The sequence below is a fragment of the Neopsephotus bourkii genome, unplaced genomic scaffold, assembly GCF_033783945.1.
Source record: "Neopsephotus bourkii isolate Nb327-2 ecotype Australia unplaced genomic scaffold, CSIRO-AGI_Nbou_v1 NB_1328, whole genome shotgun sequence".
NCBI classification, from domain to species: domain Eukaryota; kingdom Metazoa; phylum Chordata; class Aves; order Psittaciformes; family Psittacidae; genus Neopsephotus; species Neopsephotus bourkii.
In genome coordinates, this window is record NW_026901808.1 from 4,142,009 (window position 1) to 4,161,433 (window position 19,425).

At 37.7% G+C, this 19,425-nt stretch overlaps 1 protein-coding gene across 15 annotated transcripts in view; it reads right to left on the reverse strand.

The window, feature by feature from the left end:
- MAGI2 (membrane associated guanylate kinase, WW and PDZ domain containing 2) overlaps nt 1–19,425 on the reverse strand; it is a 728,751-nt gene that overhangs the window by 300,645 nt on the left and 408,681 nt on the right. For all 15 annotated transcript variants that reach the window (XM_061366359.1, XM_061366354.1, XM_061366365.1 and 12 more), the window contains one exon: nt 1,390–1,509. In XM_061366359.1, the coding sequence (XP_061222343.1) occupies nt 1,390–1,509 (120 nt within the window). The remainder of the gene's footprint in view (nt 1–1,389; nt 1,510–19,425) is intronic.

Below are 19,425 nucleotides of genomic sequence, written 5' to 3' on the forward strand. Positions count from 1 at the left end.
ATATGGTCAAGCAATTACAGACTTGTGCTACACTTAAGCTCCTTTAAAGTTAGTTTCAAAGACCTAAGGTAACAAAAAGATACTTCAAGAAAGGCTTATTTAATGAATCTCTGATAAAGGTAAAATTGTGGTATTGTTCTTGTATTAATGTTCAAGTAACTTCTACTGTTAGGTGTCAGACAGTGGGGAAAAAAGTAAAACAGCAAATGATCACGTATTTTCCTTTATTTGACCTTCTTTAATGGAAATCTTTGTTCAAAGTTCTATATTGATATAATTCTTAATGAAAATTTATTTACTTTCCAATGGGTACTGCACGCTGATTAGGTGAGAAAGAATTACCTTCTTTCCTGCTATTTATAACACAGCTAATGATTTTCTTTGGGGTGAATAGCTTCTTATTTATCCTCAGATGCTTTCCTTGACAGGACAAAGTCAGAACAAAAAGGTCTTTATTGCTTCTTTTGCTACAAGGCAAAAATATGGGGCTGCTTCCTGTAAATGGTTCTACTCACCCAGGTATTCTCATACATATGGGTCGTACTTTTCACATAAAGGGGGTTTCCTGTCGTTTTGAAGTTTACAGTAAAAAGACCTATCCATTAATCTGTTATCTTCAATACTAGTGTATTTCTAAGAAGCATCTGGTTTAAAATAGCATAGCATTATCCTGGTTTTATTAACATGCCCTGATATGTAAATGCCCTTCTACTTCCAGTAGTTTCACTTCCAGAATAGCTGTGTTTTGGAAAAGGCTTAAAATCAGATGAATCATCCATTCTCCTGGGAAGCACTGTTCTACAATAAGCTGCTGGCTCTTTGCCCCCTATACAGACATTTTCTAATACAGTCATTAGGACAGTTCCTATCCCTCTGTCATATTGCAAAATTAATGAGTTCTTTTCAACAACTTTACAAAGCCCATAAGACATGACATAGCAAATCCTTCCTGGTTTACTTAAATAGTGAGGTTTCAACCTCTGATATAGATTGGTGTTTGCAGGATCACACATGCAAAGGAAAAGTGTCAGCCTTACAACTGATTTCTGTTGTACAGTTTGTTTGCCCTATGTTAGAAACGCAGTTGTTTGCTGAAAATCTGTGGAAATCTCAAGTATTTGGCAAAAATAACTAATGTTTATTTCCCGTAAGTGCACTGTATTATCCTGTTTCTCCTAACCAGTGTAATATACTAAAATTACAATGAACCCATCTGCATTTAGCTTTTACGTAAGAAAATATTTTTGTATTTGCCATATGGTTCTTCAAAAATTCCTGGTAACAGTAGCAGTGACACATTTGCAATGGGATGTCCAAGTGCAATTCCATTGTATTAGGAAAAGACATCATGGGAACATGAGACAGATTTAGCAGCAAAAGTGTGCTTACCTTCATATGTTCCACTTTCTAAGAGAGCACCACTTTTCTCCAATTCCATAAAATCTTCAACAGTGATGAAAATATAGTCCACACCAGGGACTTCCCCCTCCTTATGTGGCCTTGTGGTGCCTATTAATAAGACAAAAGACACACTGTCAAGCACATGACCTAAATGTAGAAAGATGTTTTTTAAAAGTTTTGGAAAATTTATGAAGTAAACCATTCTAAAGCACATTATATATAGCACATTGTCCATGTGAGGATGTCTTTTAAAACCATATAGGTATATTTGTTGAAGCTGATAGAGGTATATAAGATTCATGTTTAAGATCACTCCAGACGTTTTTTGGATCCATATTATTTATTCTCAGTAATGAAAATGTCTGATACTAGTATTCTTTTTATGTTACTAGAAAGACACCAGGCATTCAGAGGTAACGCAAATCTTTGCTGTGTATTTTTCATGGCCTCAAACAAATCTTGTCTACAATTAATCTGCTTCATGATCTTTTAAACATTTATTTAGTACACAAAATAATAAATCTGTGAGTAAGCCTATAATGGTTATATTCACATTGATCGTTTCAGTGCCACAAGTGGACTTGATGAATGGTGAGGCTTAAGAGACTGAGCAATTCAAAACGCCTGGTTACGATGTTGTCAAACTGCAAAGGTGCTTACATTTAGTTACTGCCTCTATTGTCATCTCTGGATGACAACTCCATAAATGCCAACAGACAATATTTCATGCATGCTGAGAAGTGACTCAGCTTAGTCAGTAAAAGTTGAACTATTAGCAGGGAAGCATCTAAATTTGACTTAATTTCTGAATGGTCCGATTTATTGTGGCCAGGCTATGCCTACTTTGACTGAAATCACTAAATAAGTCTCAAAACTCCATTTGGAAATGAGAGATTTTTATGTCCTACTCACTCTCATGAGCGTTTGAAACTTCTGAATAAATCAATTCTTTATCAATATTGTAGTGACCACATCACATTTGCAGGGTTTGGTTTCAAGACTGTTGACACTGGGAAATAGTTATAAACCAGATCTTCCACTTCCAGGACAAAAGTTTAGCATTATTATGTTGTGCAAAAGACACTGTCTCTTCCTCAATTATTAATCCACCACCTAAAACACTGTATTGTGACTCTCATATTATGTAATAATGATTCAGACATCTCTTCAGGTCAGCTGACATAAAATTTATTTCATCTACTTTTTGATGTCTATTTTTCAGACATCTGCATTTAAGCCTCTTGAATAATTTTGTGTGAGATTAAGAAAATGAAGCACAATTGTCTATGTTTCTGCCATGTATATAAACTATTACAGTCAATGGAGATCTTATCAATGGTGGAAGCAAGAGAGCCACTCAGCTGCCTGCCTGCTAAGAACTCAGTTCAGTTGGCCATACATAGGTCTCCATGGGATGCCTCAAATATTCATGTGAAGAAAGTAGATGTGAAAGGACAAAACACTTTTTGCATTGTCCCAAATGCACAAAATTATACTTTGCATTGCCCAAAATGCAGTTGTCAACCTCATACAGAATCTCACTCCATAGCTACATCTAATGGTGACTTCTGTGAAATGAAAAGAGCACATTAGAAGTGCAACGTTCTCTAAGGGACAATGACAGGACTCACATGCTCTCAGTGTTTCCTACTGGCCAGCTATGCCAAAGCACTGGATGGCCTTCAGAGTTGGTCAAATTCCTTGTTGTCAGAGGAGAGATAAAGACATAATGGTGCCTTAGTTAGGCTTTCTAGACTGCTTGTCACAGACAACTTTCTGTCCTCTTAGACTGAACGAGCCTGAGAAGCTATTTCAGTTGCTAACATCAGGAATATGTTTAGATAATTCTGTAAGATGCTTTCCCTAATTTGTATGATTCTAATTCCCTTTTCATGTCAACATTTAAAACTAAAATTCATCTTATTTGGCTGTTTATTTCTGGGAATTTCATATTTGCAGAAATGTGTTTGCTAGGATTATTACTGTTGTGTTATGGTATGGTATATGGTATTTAACCATATTAGGAATGGTACGGTTAAAGTACTCAGACACTTGGATTGCTCATAAATATGTTGAATTTACCCCCCGTGGAATATCTGAGCCCCGGGGATGCAGCAGCATCCTCAGAGATCTGGATGCTCTGCTAACAGCACATGCATCAGATGTTTGGTCTGCATGCTCTCTCCTGAGGAATTTTTCACTCCCAAATTCACTGGCAGGAACTGTATCTTCCTCATAAAATACTTTGGCAAATCAAGGCTATGTTATTCCTGGACATGGAAAAGGGAAGATGCTGGCATATTAGACAAGTACCTCTGGCTTAGTATTTCTTCAATAATTTTTTATGTTGCCAAACTAGATTTCTAGAAGTTTAACATTCAGAAGACTAAAATAACCGAAGAACCAAAAAAAACCCCAACCCCAAGTGATACGAAATGTGGAGGTAAGCCCTGCTTTTAGTGGAAAGTTGGACCAGATGACCTGCTGAGCTCCCTCTCAATCTGTATTTTCAATGATTCTATGAGATTAAGTTTTAATGAACTGCAGTTTGTTTTAAGCACATGGATATTCAGCAATTGTATTCTGCAGGGATGACTGCAAAGTCTCACAGGAGGTCCAACAAAAGACTCTGTTATCCCTGTGTTTCTCTACTTTGGTCACAGTCTTTGGTCAATTTGCCTAGAAAAGTGTAATGGACTAAATTTTAGATTCCGAGTCTCTCAAATTGGAAGCTAAAGACCTGAGCTTTCTGCCCTTATGTGACTTAGTCAAGTTATTTTGTATATGGTACATATATGATAATGTTTGTATACGCCCTGCACTGTGAATTGAATATTCAGTCTAATTTGCTTCCCCCATATAAAGTGAAATGCATGGTCCAGTTATAGACCACAAGGATTCTGTATCCTTAATACAGTTTAGCCTTCTGTCTCTTCTCCAGTTGGATTAGCTCATCACCTATCCCCATGTGTAAGGTAACCATGAGATGCCCTGTATTTAAAGCTGCAGATGTTATCATTCTCTTGTTCTATAACACTCCAAGGTTTTGCTTCAGGATAAAACTACTGGATTTTTGTGGCAAAGCAAGCCAAAAGACTCAGAATGCCACTTCAGAACTGCCAGTGTGCTACTATACGCAGCAGCTTCTTAAGTCAGTCTCCCTGAATCTCAGTTTCCCACTGTTTTGCCCAGGTGACTAAATAGCTACTGGTAATTCTACATTATGTTTTATTTTCTCCATTTCTCTTGCACCTATCTTTCACTAGGTATTCCAGCATGGAGATGAGAAATCCTTTCTCCTGAAAGCCGAATTAAAATGTATAAACTACATAAATTAATATTTTTAAGGAAAAGCAGGTTTTCTAGAATATTTCTTGCCAGTTCTACCTGTACCTGCTATGTCTGTCCCACAATGCCAGGAGACAATATTATTACTCTGGTGGTAAATGTAAGATTCCACCCTCTTCTTTTATAATCCTTAGGGACTCTGCTCAAGAGCTTGTATTGCATACTGAGGGTTATACTTCTATAAGATGTTAACTACTCACTTCCTTCAAAAAACAGAGAAAAGAGCAAACCATGATCACTGGAGTTGCATGCGTTCAGTGTGACTCCTACTCAGGTACAGCAGTTTCCATCCCTATCATAACTTTATTGCCTTTGATAAAATCTTACTGAGTCCCATTTCCCTCCTGCATCTGTTCTCATTTCCTCAGCCTGGAGGACCTGAGATCTTGCAAATGGTTAAAGCAATTCCCCAGCTAATGGAAAAATCAATAGTTACTGCCCCTTTTACTCCTTCACCCTGGAGGAACTGACTTGCTGCTATTACTTCTGCTATCCTTTATACCTTTCCATAAGCACCACAGTGTTAGCAATGTGCAGGTTTACAGACTTGGATGCAGTTACTGGAGCATCTTTAACACCCATCAAGGTCTGAACACTGAGGTCTATAAACAGAAAACTTACAGACCATAGGCAATTTTTCTTTTTCCTTGCTTTTAAACTAATGCAGAGTTACTGTTCTTAATAGATTTTGTCTTTAACTGTATTTGTATAGTATAGCTATGGTGACTCAAGACTTAAAACAAAGGATTAATTCTAAGCCTCATATTTTTCAGAAACACACCTCTTGTTACACAGCATAGAAGCTTAATACGACCACTTGCTACTGCTTATAATATTTAGCCTTTTGTTAATGTAAAGTGAAAATAGGAACCCAGTTATCATTTTGTTACCATGGTAACATATGAAAAAATAATCTTTGAATTCCATAATGAAAGAACATGATACTTTCAGATCTTGCAGGATCAAAACCAGCAAGGGATATTTGCACTATAAATATTTATGACAAATGCAATCTATTGTTGCTGTTGAACAGAAGGTACAAAAGGAGCAGCTTGCAAGTAACCATGGCTAGTCTATACAAGCAAGTGCTGTCACATAATATGTAGGTACCTTAGAAATTGCAGGAACTTGGTCTACAAAGTCTGGGCTGATACTGGCCTTGGTTTTCATGAGTGCTGCTTGCATTGTACAGTTCAGAGATATTTAAGTTATGTGGCAGACCTTTTTTTTAAAAGACCCTTTGCCTTGCAGCTTGCTTCTTGTGTTCTACAGGGGAAACATGGTTATTCACCATACTTCAGGCTTTCCATGATCAGTGTTCCGTTGTCTGATGGTGTCATGGTTCTGGAGAGGAATTAGGAGCTGTTTACATAAATAGCCTTTGAAAGAGCATTTTTCTTTTAACTGAGTATAAGACACCAGAGGGTATAAGCAGATAGGAGAACAACTGGGAATTTAAAGACTTTTTTTAATCTCAGCATTCAAGTGCATAATTATAACATATTAGTGCTTATTTGAGAACAAGGTGCTCAGTTTCACTTTGAAAATGTTTCTACTTAGAAGCACTGAGTATTCACAGTCTCTGTCCAGCTCTGCTGCTTTAAAAAGCAGGAAAAATGCTCTCTGATTCTTTCTTTTATTGAAATATTTCTTTATTGAAACTCTTTCCATCTAGTTACACATGATAGAAAAATAGGCAATTTGTTTATGTGTCAACACAGAAATATGAATGTTAGCTAAAAATCCCAGGATTATGACAGGAAAGGTGTTCTGTGCTCAGTATCATAGACAAATTTTCAAGAACACTTCATGTTTGCATAGTCAATAATCTGTATTTTACAGTCTTTGTACGGTAGCATTACAAGGATAATATTGCATAAATAGTGTTCTTATACAGTCTATATGATGGTCAGTAGAGAAGTAAAGGCCTTAGTCCCTGCACGGTTCAGCATTTGCTCACAAACTCTGTGCACAGGTTTCAATTCTCTGAGCTTATAGGCATATTATAAATATTTATTACAACTTTTATTGGCAAGTTAAGGGCAAACATTGCACACCTCCTCCCTATCCAAACTCCTTCACAGCTATTTAGCTGATTTTCATTTGGATTCACAGATTGGTTCCTATTGCAGGAGGTAAATACAAAAGCAAAGGTGTGTCTTTCCCACAAGGATTTACAGTGCAAATGAAAGGCACAATAATAACGCAGCCCTTTGTGCATAATGATCTCTCCTAGATCCGTTTTCCAAATGTATGGAAGCATTTAGGGTCTTACTGTTCTTATTTGCTCTGAATATAACAAAGGAGAATAAAAAACGTTGATATATTAAGCCCTTTTATTAGTTATTCTACTGAAAATTTGTTCTGCAGTTCTGCTCTGTACAACAGCTTGTTGTGGAAAGCTGTATGCCAGGCTGTCTACATTACAATAGCTGGAGGGATCCCTCCTGCAGAAACAGACTGCTAATCTTTAATAAACTTCAGCTGCGCCCTTGGTATGACCTTGTACACACTCTGCCTTAGAAACATGCAGCAATGTTTAATTAGCTCTTTTGTTTGTTTGCCAAATTACTTTGGGACACTATTACTGCAAGGAACTGAAATGTATGGGAAATTATACCTATCTTGTCAAATTACTGACTGCATTAAGCTAAGAAACACCACATTCGTCTTGATCTACTGAATTCCCAGCTGAAGAGAATAATAAACATAATTTTCAAGTAAAGTGATTTTAGATGTACTACAAAGCAGGAAGCTTCAAGTGTTTATGATAATTCTCATAACGACAACATAAAACGCAATGGTATAAGCCCCTTCTTGCCAAGGGTCATGAAGGTGAAAAGCGTTTTCCTCTTTCTAGGTGTACAACACTAGCAATTTATCTGGTGCATCCTGACAAAAAAACAATTGCAGAAGCAAAAGAATGACTCCAGATTCCTGAAAATATTTCCAGGGGAATAGTTTTTAACTGCATTGATAAACAGGTTGCTGGCAAATGTGATCCTGAGGATCTCAAAGTTAATCAATTCAAGCACCACTACCAAAAGTGCTAATTGCTCTATTGTGGGGGGAAGCCAGGAACTTGGCAGTTGCTGAGTTGTGAGACTGCAGCACTATTCTCTGTACACAGAGAGAAAAATCAGACACTATTTGAAAGAAACTATGTGGTTTTACTATCTCCATGATTTTCTGACCAAGTTGTAGTAGAAAGGGAAAAAGCCCTTAGGTGTACTTCATGACAGAACTAATTAATTTCTGGGTGTTTAATTCATGTGAATTAAAAGGAAGTTTTCCAGTTCCTGTGCATTATCAGTATCCACCAATATTAGCAGAAATACTGGATTAACTACACAGCTCAATCCAGTGGCCACTGAAATTAGGTGGAGAATTTGGGCCATATAGAGAGACCCTTAGGGGAAAAAAAACCAACAAAAAACAACCCCCTGGCCTGTATTTTAAGTTTCTACTTTGAGATTAATGACACTTTGTTTTTTCCTGAGGAAGTAAATACAAGATTTTGAAAAGCAGTCTTAAGGAACAGTGTACTAGGTTGTAGTGCCCATATCCTGTAATATCACAAAGTTCTTAGGACAATATATTTTACAGTATAAAACAGAGGCTGCATTTGAGATCTGCAACACACACAGTAATGGACAAGCATGCCCGTTATGGAAAGAATATGCATTCAGTCTGGTTCTTTAGATTTTCGCTTTTTCTGAACTTGCACTCCAGTTGCATATACCCTTTCAAATACATTCAATATTTCAGCAACTTCTGATTAAATACAGCCTGGGTTTTCTATTGGTTTCATGCAATGAGGCAGTTACTATACAATGTGCATAAAAACAGCCCATAGATAAATTATGCATTTTAAAAATTAAGTCATACTGGAGCAAAGTAAAATTGGGAGATGGGAGTAGTTCTAGGGGAGGACTCCAGTGAGAAGGTTATGTATTTATTTGATCATTTGGCTAATTACAAGAGGACCACTGGAACCAGCACGACACCCAGAGAAGAAAGGCAGCACAAGAGCTCTAGGCTGAGACAGATACTTGAAGACTTTTATTTATAAACTGTGACATATCCAGAGCTGCCCATTGCACCATGTGAGGATTTGATCACTGTGCATTCATGCTGTCATCTTGTGACAGGCACGGATATACCGGGTGTTCCCTCTGCAAAGGTACATAGCTCATTGTCTGCTAATCACAGCATGAACTGGGTCAGTTTTCTGCTGTTGGTGAATTCCTTATTAAGTCTGAAGAATACTTTCTTTTAAGAACAACTCTGACCCAGAATTAAGCCCATCTTAATATGAGTTTCATTGGCAGCATATGAGCAAATAAAACAGCTTTTTTTTCATTATCTTTGCCAAGAGTAGCTTTTAAGAGGTTGACAATAGACTTCAGAGATAAAAGAGAGTAGGAGAGAAGTGTGAATACTTTGTGTCAAGTTAGGCATGGAATGTTGCAGAAGATACTTGTAAAAACTATCAGAAAAGCTGTTGCTAATGGAGATATCGTATGCACTTAAAATATAGTCTACATAATTCCTGGAAAAGACAAAATTGGGAAATGATGGGTATTCTGGCAGTTGGAAGTGTAGACAATACAGGGTTAGACAAGTGCCTGAAGGGATCTTATTTTCAGTGCCCAGAAAGTGAAAAGATTAAAAGAAGGAAAACCAGTTACGAATCATTCAGGATTCCACATAACTGCCTCAAAAATTTGGATTTGATATTTTGCTGTTATTTTTAAGTCAAAAATTAGTACCAGCCATGAAGCTCTAGAAGAGTCTGATGAAGAACGGATGGCAAGTTTTGGTGGTAGGAAGTCAGGGGTTTTAGTTTGGGCAATTATACTTCTAGAGCTAACGAATACTTTAAAAAGTCTAAGATAATTTTTTATACATGCTTCAGACATTCAGTGTTGCTTTTTCATGGATTTCCACTCTTTTAGGTAAAGACATAAACTAAAACATGATGACAAATCTTTATCCCTTTTGGAAGCTTAGACTTGGATTCCCATTGTACAAAGTTGTTCACACTCCCACAAACCTTTATACCAACCATAAACAACAGGCTTTTACATGAAAGTGAATATATATGCTCAACTATCTGAAGAATCATGACATGCATTAGGGCATTTTGATGAGAGAATTATGTATAATGTCTATTTAATACCATCTTTTAAAAGGACTTGTGAAGTTGTTAGCTATTGCTACTGAATCTCTGGAAATATTTATGAACTGATTTTCTAAATCTACAGTCTTACTTTGAAAAGCATTAAAAGAGGGACTGTGGAAGAGTTTATCACGTAAAGCATCCACAGATGTATTCCTAACCAGATTCATTTCAGCTGTTTTGGAAGTTTATTCCAATAATACAGAATATGTTATTAATGAATCAGTAGCATGAACCAATAAAAGGATTTTAAGGGTTATTTACTGATTAGGGCAGATGACATACAGAAAAATGAGGGGAGTTTATGCTTAAAATAGGGAATCTAGTTAACATGTGTGAATGAAAAAAAATCTGTACTTAAAATGGGGCAATCTCCAGACAAAAGTGCATTCTCTCTCTGTAGGCTTCTTAGCCTACGTGTAGCTCTAAACAATATCCATCCAACAGGACATGGGAGCAAGAGCCAATTCAGATCACATCTCTTCTAAATCAAGAATTACTTTGGGATGGTGTCTGAATGGTAGAAAAGAGTTACAAGTTACTTGTTTTTCTCTATCTTCCAGTCCATAGTTTGTTTTGATGGTTTTATTCCTTGGCTTTCACCTCAAAAAAATGATATACACAGTGAAATCTCTGCACCATTCACTAGACAGCTGGATTAGACCTTGGTCTGGTGACAAATAAAAGCTCCTATGTAACATCAGACACAGTTGCATTCAATTCTAGTGAACAGAATTCAAAGAAATGAATGAATACCTGTGCAGTTCTGCATGCAACACCTCCAGCAGGTCCACAGCTGAAATCCCTGGTGGCCAAATGATACCCAGACAGCAGAGCAAATGCTGAGCTGCATTCCCTCAGTAGGAATCCCATCAGTGCCAGACAGGATTTTTTTTACTGTGGGATGCCACCACATGCTGCAGGAAGGCTTTGAGCAGAAGGCAAAGTCATGCTGTGGGACTGCTTCCTACGGCAGTGCTACTCTGCCCATGTGGAAGCACATTTCTCATGTGAAGGTTAAAGATTACTGAATGATTTCCCTCTCAGGCACATTGGCCTAGCAAATACATGTTTACTTGTCTGCTTCTAGAGTAAGAGAAATCATCTTGTTCCCTCTTTCCTTCCCTTGCTCTCCACTAGAAACAGCAAAAGTAGGATATACAAGATGAAGATGTTGATTACTTGGTAAAAACTTTTCTGTTGCTGTTCTTCACTGCTTCTCATAAGGAGTAAAGTTTTGATCGAACTATGAACTTAAATGCTACGGGAACACAATGTTTGATTTTCTCTGTTCTAAAAGTCCAGTTTAAAACAGTGAGAGAAAAAATATATTCTCCTTTCAGATAAATGAATGCATCATGGAACACCTCTACTATGTTTTTCAGAAAAGAAATGTAATGTTTTGAAACCATCATAGTTTTTTGTACTAAATTATTTCCCCTAAAAATGAATCAGAATAAAAAAAGAACTCTTTGAAACAGATTCTTCTCATCTGTTTTTAGGAAAAAAATAAATTTCAACCTAACTCTCATTAATAACAGCCTCCAAGCCCCCCCCAATTCCTCTGTAATAAGTTGAATAAATTAGGTATACAGGAGTCATTATCTTATAGCATACTCACAAAGTTAAAAAGTGCATGCTGCAGATTTAGATATCATGACTATCTTCAAGTTTTTAAGAGAAATTTAAAAAGCCTTGTTCATTTTTCTTTTGAAGGTAGGAAAAAAAAAATAAGCTTAGATTTGACTTCAAAGGAGTCAAATACAGCAAAGGTGAGGAAATAAATGTCATGCAATTCTGAATACGGGCAAACAACCTCCTATTCTTATCTCCTACAGGAATTATTTTCAAGGTGTAATTACAGCACTGGTGAATGTCATTCTATGAGAGCTACATATTCCAACTAACAGACAATTTCCTTATTCCAAAGGAACATAAATGTTATGTGGAAGGTTATGTCTGAATAAAGAAGGGCTGAGAACAACCTGAAAAATGTTGGTCACAGGTGTGACCTTGATATCCTTCTTGTATTCACCAGTGCTGAAAGACACGTTGGTGAGTAGCAAGTATTACTCTGGTTGGCTAAGTAAAATTGCTGCTTTTCATATACGGTGAGACTTCCTTTTCTGATATGATGTGTTGTAATAATCAACCTTGCAACATTTAATTCAGCAGTCACTAGAGATGAATTAATTCCACTTATTTTAGCTCCAAATGGATAGCAAGAACTGGCATCTGTTGACACTGATAACAGCAAATTAGAAGTACCTATATTAAATTGAAACCTATCTAATTATACTACTTTTATTTTTATGGATGTAATTAATTACTATTTAAGAATTTGCAGCTCTAATAATTAGTATCAGAAAAATGAATTCCCTGAAGAAGCTGGGTCAATGATTCCAGCTTGCTGGCTATCAGAGAATTTGAATATTCCTTCTTTTATAAAGATGTCCTTCTTTCCTTTTAAGCATCTTAGCATCTCTGTTTCTTGAAAATTCAGTTCATGAGCTCTGTATAGCTATGCAGAGTATCCCTATTACCTTTTCACATTAATCATCTCTCTGATTCAAGACCTAATGCAATGTGGTTTTCTTTCTGGCACCTCACACCATTAATAGAATCATAGCATAGTTAGGGTTGGAAAGGACCTTAAGATAATCCAGTTCCAACCCCCCCGCCATGAGCAGGGACACCTCACACTAAACCATGTCACCCAAGGCTCTGTCCAACCTGGCCTCGAACACTGCCAGGGATGGAGCATTCACAACTTCCTTGGGCAACCCATTCCAGTGCCTCGCCACCTTCACAGTAAAGAACTTCCTCCTTACATCCAATCTAAACTTCCCCTGGTTAAGTTTTAACCCATTACTCCCTGTCCTATCACTACAGTCCCTAATGAAGAGTCCCTCTCCAGCATCCTTATAAGCCCCCTTCAGATACTGGAAGGCTGCTATGAGGTCTCCACACAGCTTTCTCTTCTCCAGGCTGAACAGCCCCAACTTTCTCAGCCTATCGTCATATGGGAGGTGCTCCAGTCCCCTGATCATCCCTGTGGCCTCCTTTGGACTTGTTCCAACAGTTCCATGTCCTTTTTATGTTGAGGACACCAGAACTGCACACAATACCCCAGGTGAGATCTCCCGAGAGCAGAGTAGAGGGGCAGGATCACCTCCTTCGACCTGCTGGTCACACTCCTTTTGATGCAGCCCAGGATATGGTTGGCTTTCTGGGCTGCGAGCGCACACTGAAGCTGGCTCATGTTCATTTTCTCATCGACCAGCAACCCCAAGTCCTTCTCCACAGGGCTGCTCTGAATCTCTTCTCTGCCCAACCTGTACCTGTGCCTGGGATTGCTCTGACCCAGCTGTTGGACCTTGCACTTGTCATGGTTAAACTTCATGAGGTTGGCATCAGCCCACCTCACAAGCATGTCCAGGTCCCTCTGGATGGCATTCCTTCCCTCCAGCGTATCAACCGAACCACACAGCTTGGTGTCATCGGCAAACTTGCTGAGGGCGCACTCAATCCCACTGTCCATGTCACCAACAAAGATGTCGAACAAGACCGGTCCCAATACCGATCCCTGAGGGACACCACTCGTTACTGGTCTCCAGCTGGACATTGAGCCATTGACCACAACTCTTTGTGTGTGGCTATCCAGGCAGTTCTTTATCCACCGAGTGGTCCACCCATCAAACTGATGTCTCTCCAATTTAGAGACAAGGATGTTGTGCGGGACAGTGTTGAACACTTTGCACAAGTCCAGGTAGATGACACCAACTGCTCTATCCCTGTCCATCAGTTCTGTAGCCCCATCATAGAAGGCCACCAAATTGGTCAGGCAGGATTTCCCCTTAGTGAAGCCATGCTGGCTGTCACCAAGCACCTTGTTGTTTTTCATGTGCCTTAGCATGCCTTCCAAGAGAATCTGGTCCAAGATCCAGGATAAACTGCTCCAAGAAATAGTAACACAAGAAACAATATAGTCTCTGCATGCCAAAAATGTAATAGTGCTACTTCATTTAATAGTACTAAAATCTGACATGAATTTATAACTTGTCAATTTATTGAATGCAGTGTACATGACATACATGAATATATTGCCTGATGGAGGGGGGGGGGTCACAAGGATGGACGCTGCTACAACTCAGTGCAGGCCTGTGCTGTAAAACCAAACCACCAAGGCTTCCTGTGTATTCAGCAGAGGGTGATTTTAGTCAGTCTGACACTTCTAGCTTCTCCACCAAGTTCAGAAGACATTTAGGTTCAGTAGCCTCCTGCTTATTAGCCTCCAGAATGTGCTTAAAGTTAGGCGAGGTGAACCCAAGCTAAAGCACTTTTGTACTAGGCCTCAGCTAAGGGGTTTCACTAGATAAATTCAGCCAATCTTGAATTACCCAAACATCACTTTTTTGGAAAGCACTTATCTGAAATATGTCCCTAGCTACCAGGAGGGGACAATTCATAATTCTGAGTAATTTAAATGTGGATGAGTTGGATTCAAATATACTATTGTGGTAAATAGTCTACTGGCTTAGGAAGGACAACTTCAATCGTGATTGTTTCAAATGACAAAAAGTGAGAAAGCCGCCTTACTCTCATCTGAAAACCACACTACTTACAAACCTGGAAGATTTCCAGCCACTGCTCAATCCAACAAGTACACCTTATTATCAATACACTCAAATGATAATAGCTCAACAATAAGCCACAATAATATAAATTATCTTCTAAAATCTGAAAGTAAATTCTAACTGGTATAAGAATTGACAAATCAAAATGTTGCTGAGCAGACATCTTTTTTTAAGTTTACTCACAAGAAGGGATGCACAATGCATTTTTGAGCTTGGGTAGAACACAGCACTTTTAATCAGTGCTACCCATTGCTTACCTCAAGAGCTCTACACTGACTCATGGTCAATGCCATGGGGTGGTTGCTAAATCAGCAATGAGCATCTAAGAAGTGTTAAAGACTGGGAGAACATCAGCTGTGTTTGACCATGTGTATGACCCCAGTCTTCTAGCAGAAAGATAATAATTCAGTTTAGACTAGTTCTGAAGACTAAATTAATGAGATCAACTGCATTTCAAACTTCACTAAAATGTAGTTATAAAATTGAGAGGTGATTTCAGAAGCTGTTCACTACTGCCTCTCCTCTATTGCTTGATTTTTAACCACCAAACTGTGTTTTTCCCTCTAGATAACACAGGAGGCATTAGAGATGTCCTGGGTTCAGCAGTAGCAGTCATTTTTCTCCTTATTAGTAGCTGGTGCAATGATATGTTTGTGACTTTCAGCTTGGGAACAATGCTGGTAACACAAGTAATGTTTACTCTAACCAAGGACTTTCTGAGTCTCATGCTCTGCCAGGGAGGAGGGGAAGCTGGGAGGAAGCAGAGACAGGACACCTGACCCAAACTGGCCAAAGAGGTATTCCATACCACAGCACATCATGCCCAGTACATAAACTGGGGGCAGTGACCCAGAAGGGCTAGATTACTGCTCGGGTCGGGCTGGGTATCCATTGGCAGGTGGTGAGTGGCTGTATTCTCTTCCCTTGTTACTTCCCTTATCATTATTGTTATTGGTGGTAGCAGCAGTGGTTTCTGTTATACCTTAGTTACTGGACTGTTCTTATCTCAGCCCATGGGCGTTACATTCTTTCAGTTCTCCTCCCCATCCCTCTGGGAGCAGGAGGAGGAAGAAGAAAGGGGGGGGGGGGAGAGTGAGCGAGTGGCTGTGTGATTCTGAGTTGATGGCTGGGCTTAAACCGCGACAACAGACAATATTTTAAAATTGGTAACCTGATAAATAATAATCTGGAAATTAATTCCCTAAAGTCAAAAGTGAAACAATAGTAGGCCTTTCCTTTCTGCTCCTGAGGTCAACAGCAAAACTGCAGTTCAGCAAAATGAGAGCATGATTGGGTCCAAACACTAATAACTGAGAACTACAACATAAGCATCACTACAGAGTGCTGTTATCTACCAAGTCATGTTCTCTCTGCATCATGAAGAATAATCACATATGTGTTTCATTTATGTAACACTGACCATTTCCTCTCTTCAGTGAAACTGCAGCAGAAATCTCCTTTCAGTGTTATTAATGGAAGTAAGGCAGCATATATCAAAGATATAGCTCCATCAAAATTCAATGAACGATGGGCCATTATTTCAAAATACTTTTCAAGGTTAATATTTGGCTTAATTTTTAAAATTAAAATTGAAAAAAATCAATGAAAATCAAAATTTACTTCAGAGAAGTCAGGGAAATTAAATATGCCTCAGATCACTTTTAAGCCCGAAGATGAATAATATCCGAACACACAGCACAAATGGAGTAAAAACATTACACTCTAAAAAAAAAAAAAAAAAAAAGAAGTAAAAAGATGAAAATTCAGTAGAAGAAAACTAAAAATGAAAAGGTTTTATCTTGAAGAATGCGTAGAAGGGAGTTACCTCCCTTGGGACAACTTTTCAGCATTGTGATCCTTTCTAGGGAAAGGTGTTATCTCTACACTTACACTGCAGGGCTGACTTGTTACCACTTGTATTGTGGTGCTGAACAGGCTCCTTCTTTGTGTTTTTACAGCACACGACGTTTGTCACTAACTATTTAAACATGAATACTGCTGTGCTCAGTCAATACTACTCAGCATACACTGCTGTATGCGGACATGCCAAACCTCAGCTAATATTGCTGCTACAATTATTTCTCCAAGGGAGAACAACAATGAGCTCTGGAAGGATGAGGCATTGCTGCAGTCTTTACTGGAACAGCAACATGGAAACACTACAAGCAACTGTTGTCCCACCATGCTCAGCAGAAGGTAGGAGACATCTGCACCTTGGGAAGTGATTTCTCAGTTACAGATAAGCCTCAGGTTTGCCACACAGTAGGACTCCTCTTATACAGCTGTGAAATCAATTCACATGGAGTAACATTCAAAACACGAACCTTCTCTGCTGGGTTATAGATTGAATTTCAACTTTAACTCCCACTTTATTGTACTAGTTTACCACAGACAGTCACAGAACTCAAGAAATACTCCAAACAAACCTATCAACCCATGGACAACATAGGTGTACCACAGGTGGAGCATCTTTGGCAACCATTTGACAAAACCAGTGTATCTTCAATGAAGTAAGTAACTAGATCTCACATCAAACCATGACTTCAAGATCTAATAAACAGTTTTATACTAAATTAATTTATTTATTAATCATGTTTCTTAAGACGATTGCTTGGTTTTGTTTGTTTGTTTAAATGAATGTTCTTCAAAGAATTTAATTTGAATTCCAGTTCAAAAAGATCCCTGAATAAAGAAACATTAAACATAATAGCAATTTTTTTAGGTTTTGAAAGCCTAGTTAAGAACTAGTTGCTGAATCAGCTGACCTTGAGAAAGAGAAATTACTAGAAACAAGGCCTTTTATATTTTAGCTATGGTAAATGGTTTACTGAAAGAATAAAACAATGGCAGGAACAACAAAGCTTTGTGTTGGCTAAACACAAGAAAGCATGAAGAAGTAGACCTTTCAGTACATCAGGTTTGCGTAAGGCATGATGTTGTCAGGGGCAGCAAGCATATTTCTATTAAAGTAGTGGATGCATGTGTGTATCTAAATTATACTAGCTGGCTGAATTACATCTAATAAAGATAATAATTATAAATAGTGTTATAATTGCAGCATAAACCAACTTCTTACATATCCATTGAATAGAATTTTTGCAATCTGTCTTGCTTATACATCATTTTGTATAAGAAACATTCAATTCTAATGGCACTTTAGGAATATTTAAGGACGTAAGAATTATGAGAGCAAACAGGCCTATTTATTATTTAACTCACAGTTCTTATTGTGATTTTTTTTCTTAGTACAGAAAACTAATTCACCACTGATATGTTCTGCAATACACAGTATCTGCACAGAAAATGGAACCACATGTTCAGAAATCTTGCATTCAGCTACATCTAATGAAACCCTTCAACTTCTTGCTAAGACATTATTCAAAATATGTATCCAGTAAGGCATATTGCATACCATGCACTACCAGGACATAAAATATTGCTTCCAGGTTTTACTAGTCAACAGCATTTTGTATATGTCATCTTATATATATATCTATATAGCTACATATATATATAATCTTATAAATTTATGAATATTTTGGAAACGATCTGTTCATCACTAGAGGGAGTATGTTATTTTCCTAGATGAAATGATGGATTAACCATATAAATTCTGCACCATTTTTACTTTATTTTTCAATTATTTGTCCAATTTTTTTTATATACACCCATATTTTATCTTTTCAAAGGAGTCCCAAACTGCTGCCATGTAAGAAGGTAAAGGCATAATATAGCCTGCTGGAGTTTTGATCAGCTAGAAGTGAAAAATGACCAAGTTAAATGGGCTCAGCTGATTCAGATCTCCTACAGGAATCAGTTCTACAGTTCCCAACATTCTGAACTGTGGCTGTGGAATTTTTCTTTTGAAACACCTGAAGGAAAGAATGCAGTTATGAAGAAATTGAAGTATGTAATTGTATCAGCAGCTATCATAAATTAATCAATTTTATTAATTTATACAAGCCAAGAAGTTGACCTGTGGCTTAAAAAAAATATTCAAGTACTTGAAATCAAGCTCATAAATCACACAGTACAACTTCCTCATACTTTAATACTAATTTCAATCTAAAATTATACAATAAATAATGCTCCCTATCTTACTGCTACTTTATCTATCTCATCATCCAGTGAAGTCAAGGAATTCACTGCAAGTGAATTAGTTCACTCCTATCACAAAGCACCACAATATCACCTGTAAAACCTTCATGTATTCTTGTGTAGAGGTTTTAGGGGGCAGAGAGGTGCTTTGCTTTTTAAAATATCTGTGAACAGTATGAGATCCAGAAATGTGCCCTCTATCTAAAATGCAGACATTTGTGGTTCTGAGTTACCAGTTTAAACCATGACATACATTATGGAAAAATGTCTGATGTCTCCCATCATAAAATAATTTTAAAGCAAACATTCAGTTTAATGAATAATTATGTGCCTTATAATATGTCTAGCACTATGATCTATCTAGTAGCTAGAAGATGAGCGCTCATGCACTGAGACTGGAAAAAAGTGTGTATTTTTCATATAGAGACTAAGTGACTATTTGAATTATTATAATGTAGTAGATTCTTTGTATTTTTAAGTTTGGTTGTTTGGGTTTTTTTAATAGGAATTTTTCTTAACTGTTAAAAATGGTCGAAGAAATCTATCCTTTACGTAACACAAGAGGTCAAACAAGGTGAACATAATGATCCCTCCGGCTGCAGAACTTGTGACTCTATGATTTCAGCATGTAGTTAGTGATGTATTTAGTTAAAGAAGTATCAGCACACTTATTTTTGGTAGTGTACCCCTATTCTTCCTCAAGCTGCCCCTTAGAAAAAGCAGGTAAATTGATGAGATTGAAACAGAAGGTTTCCAGTC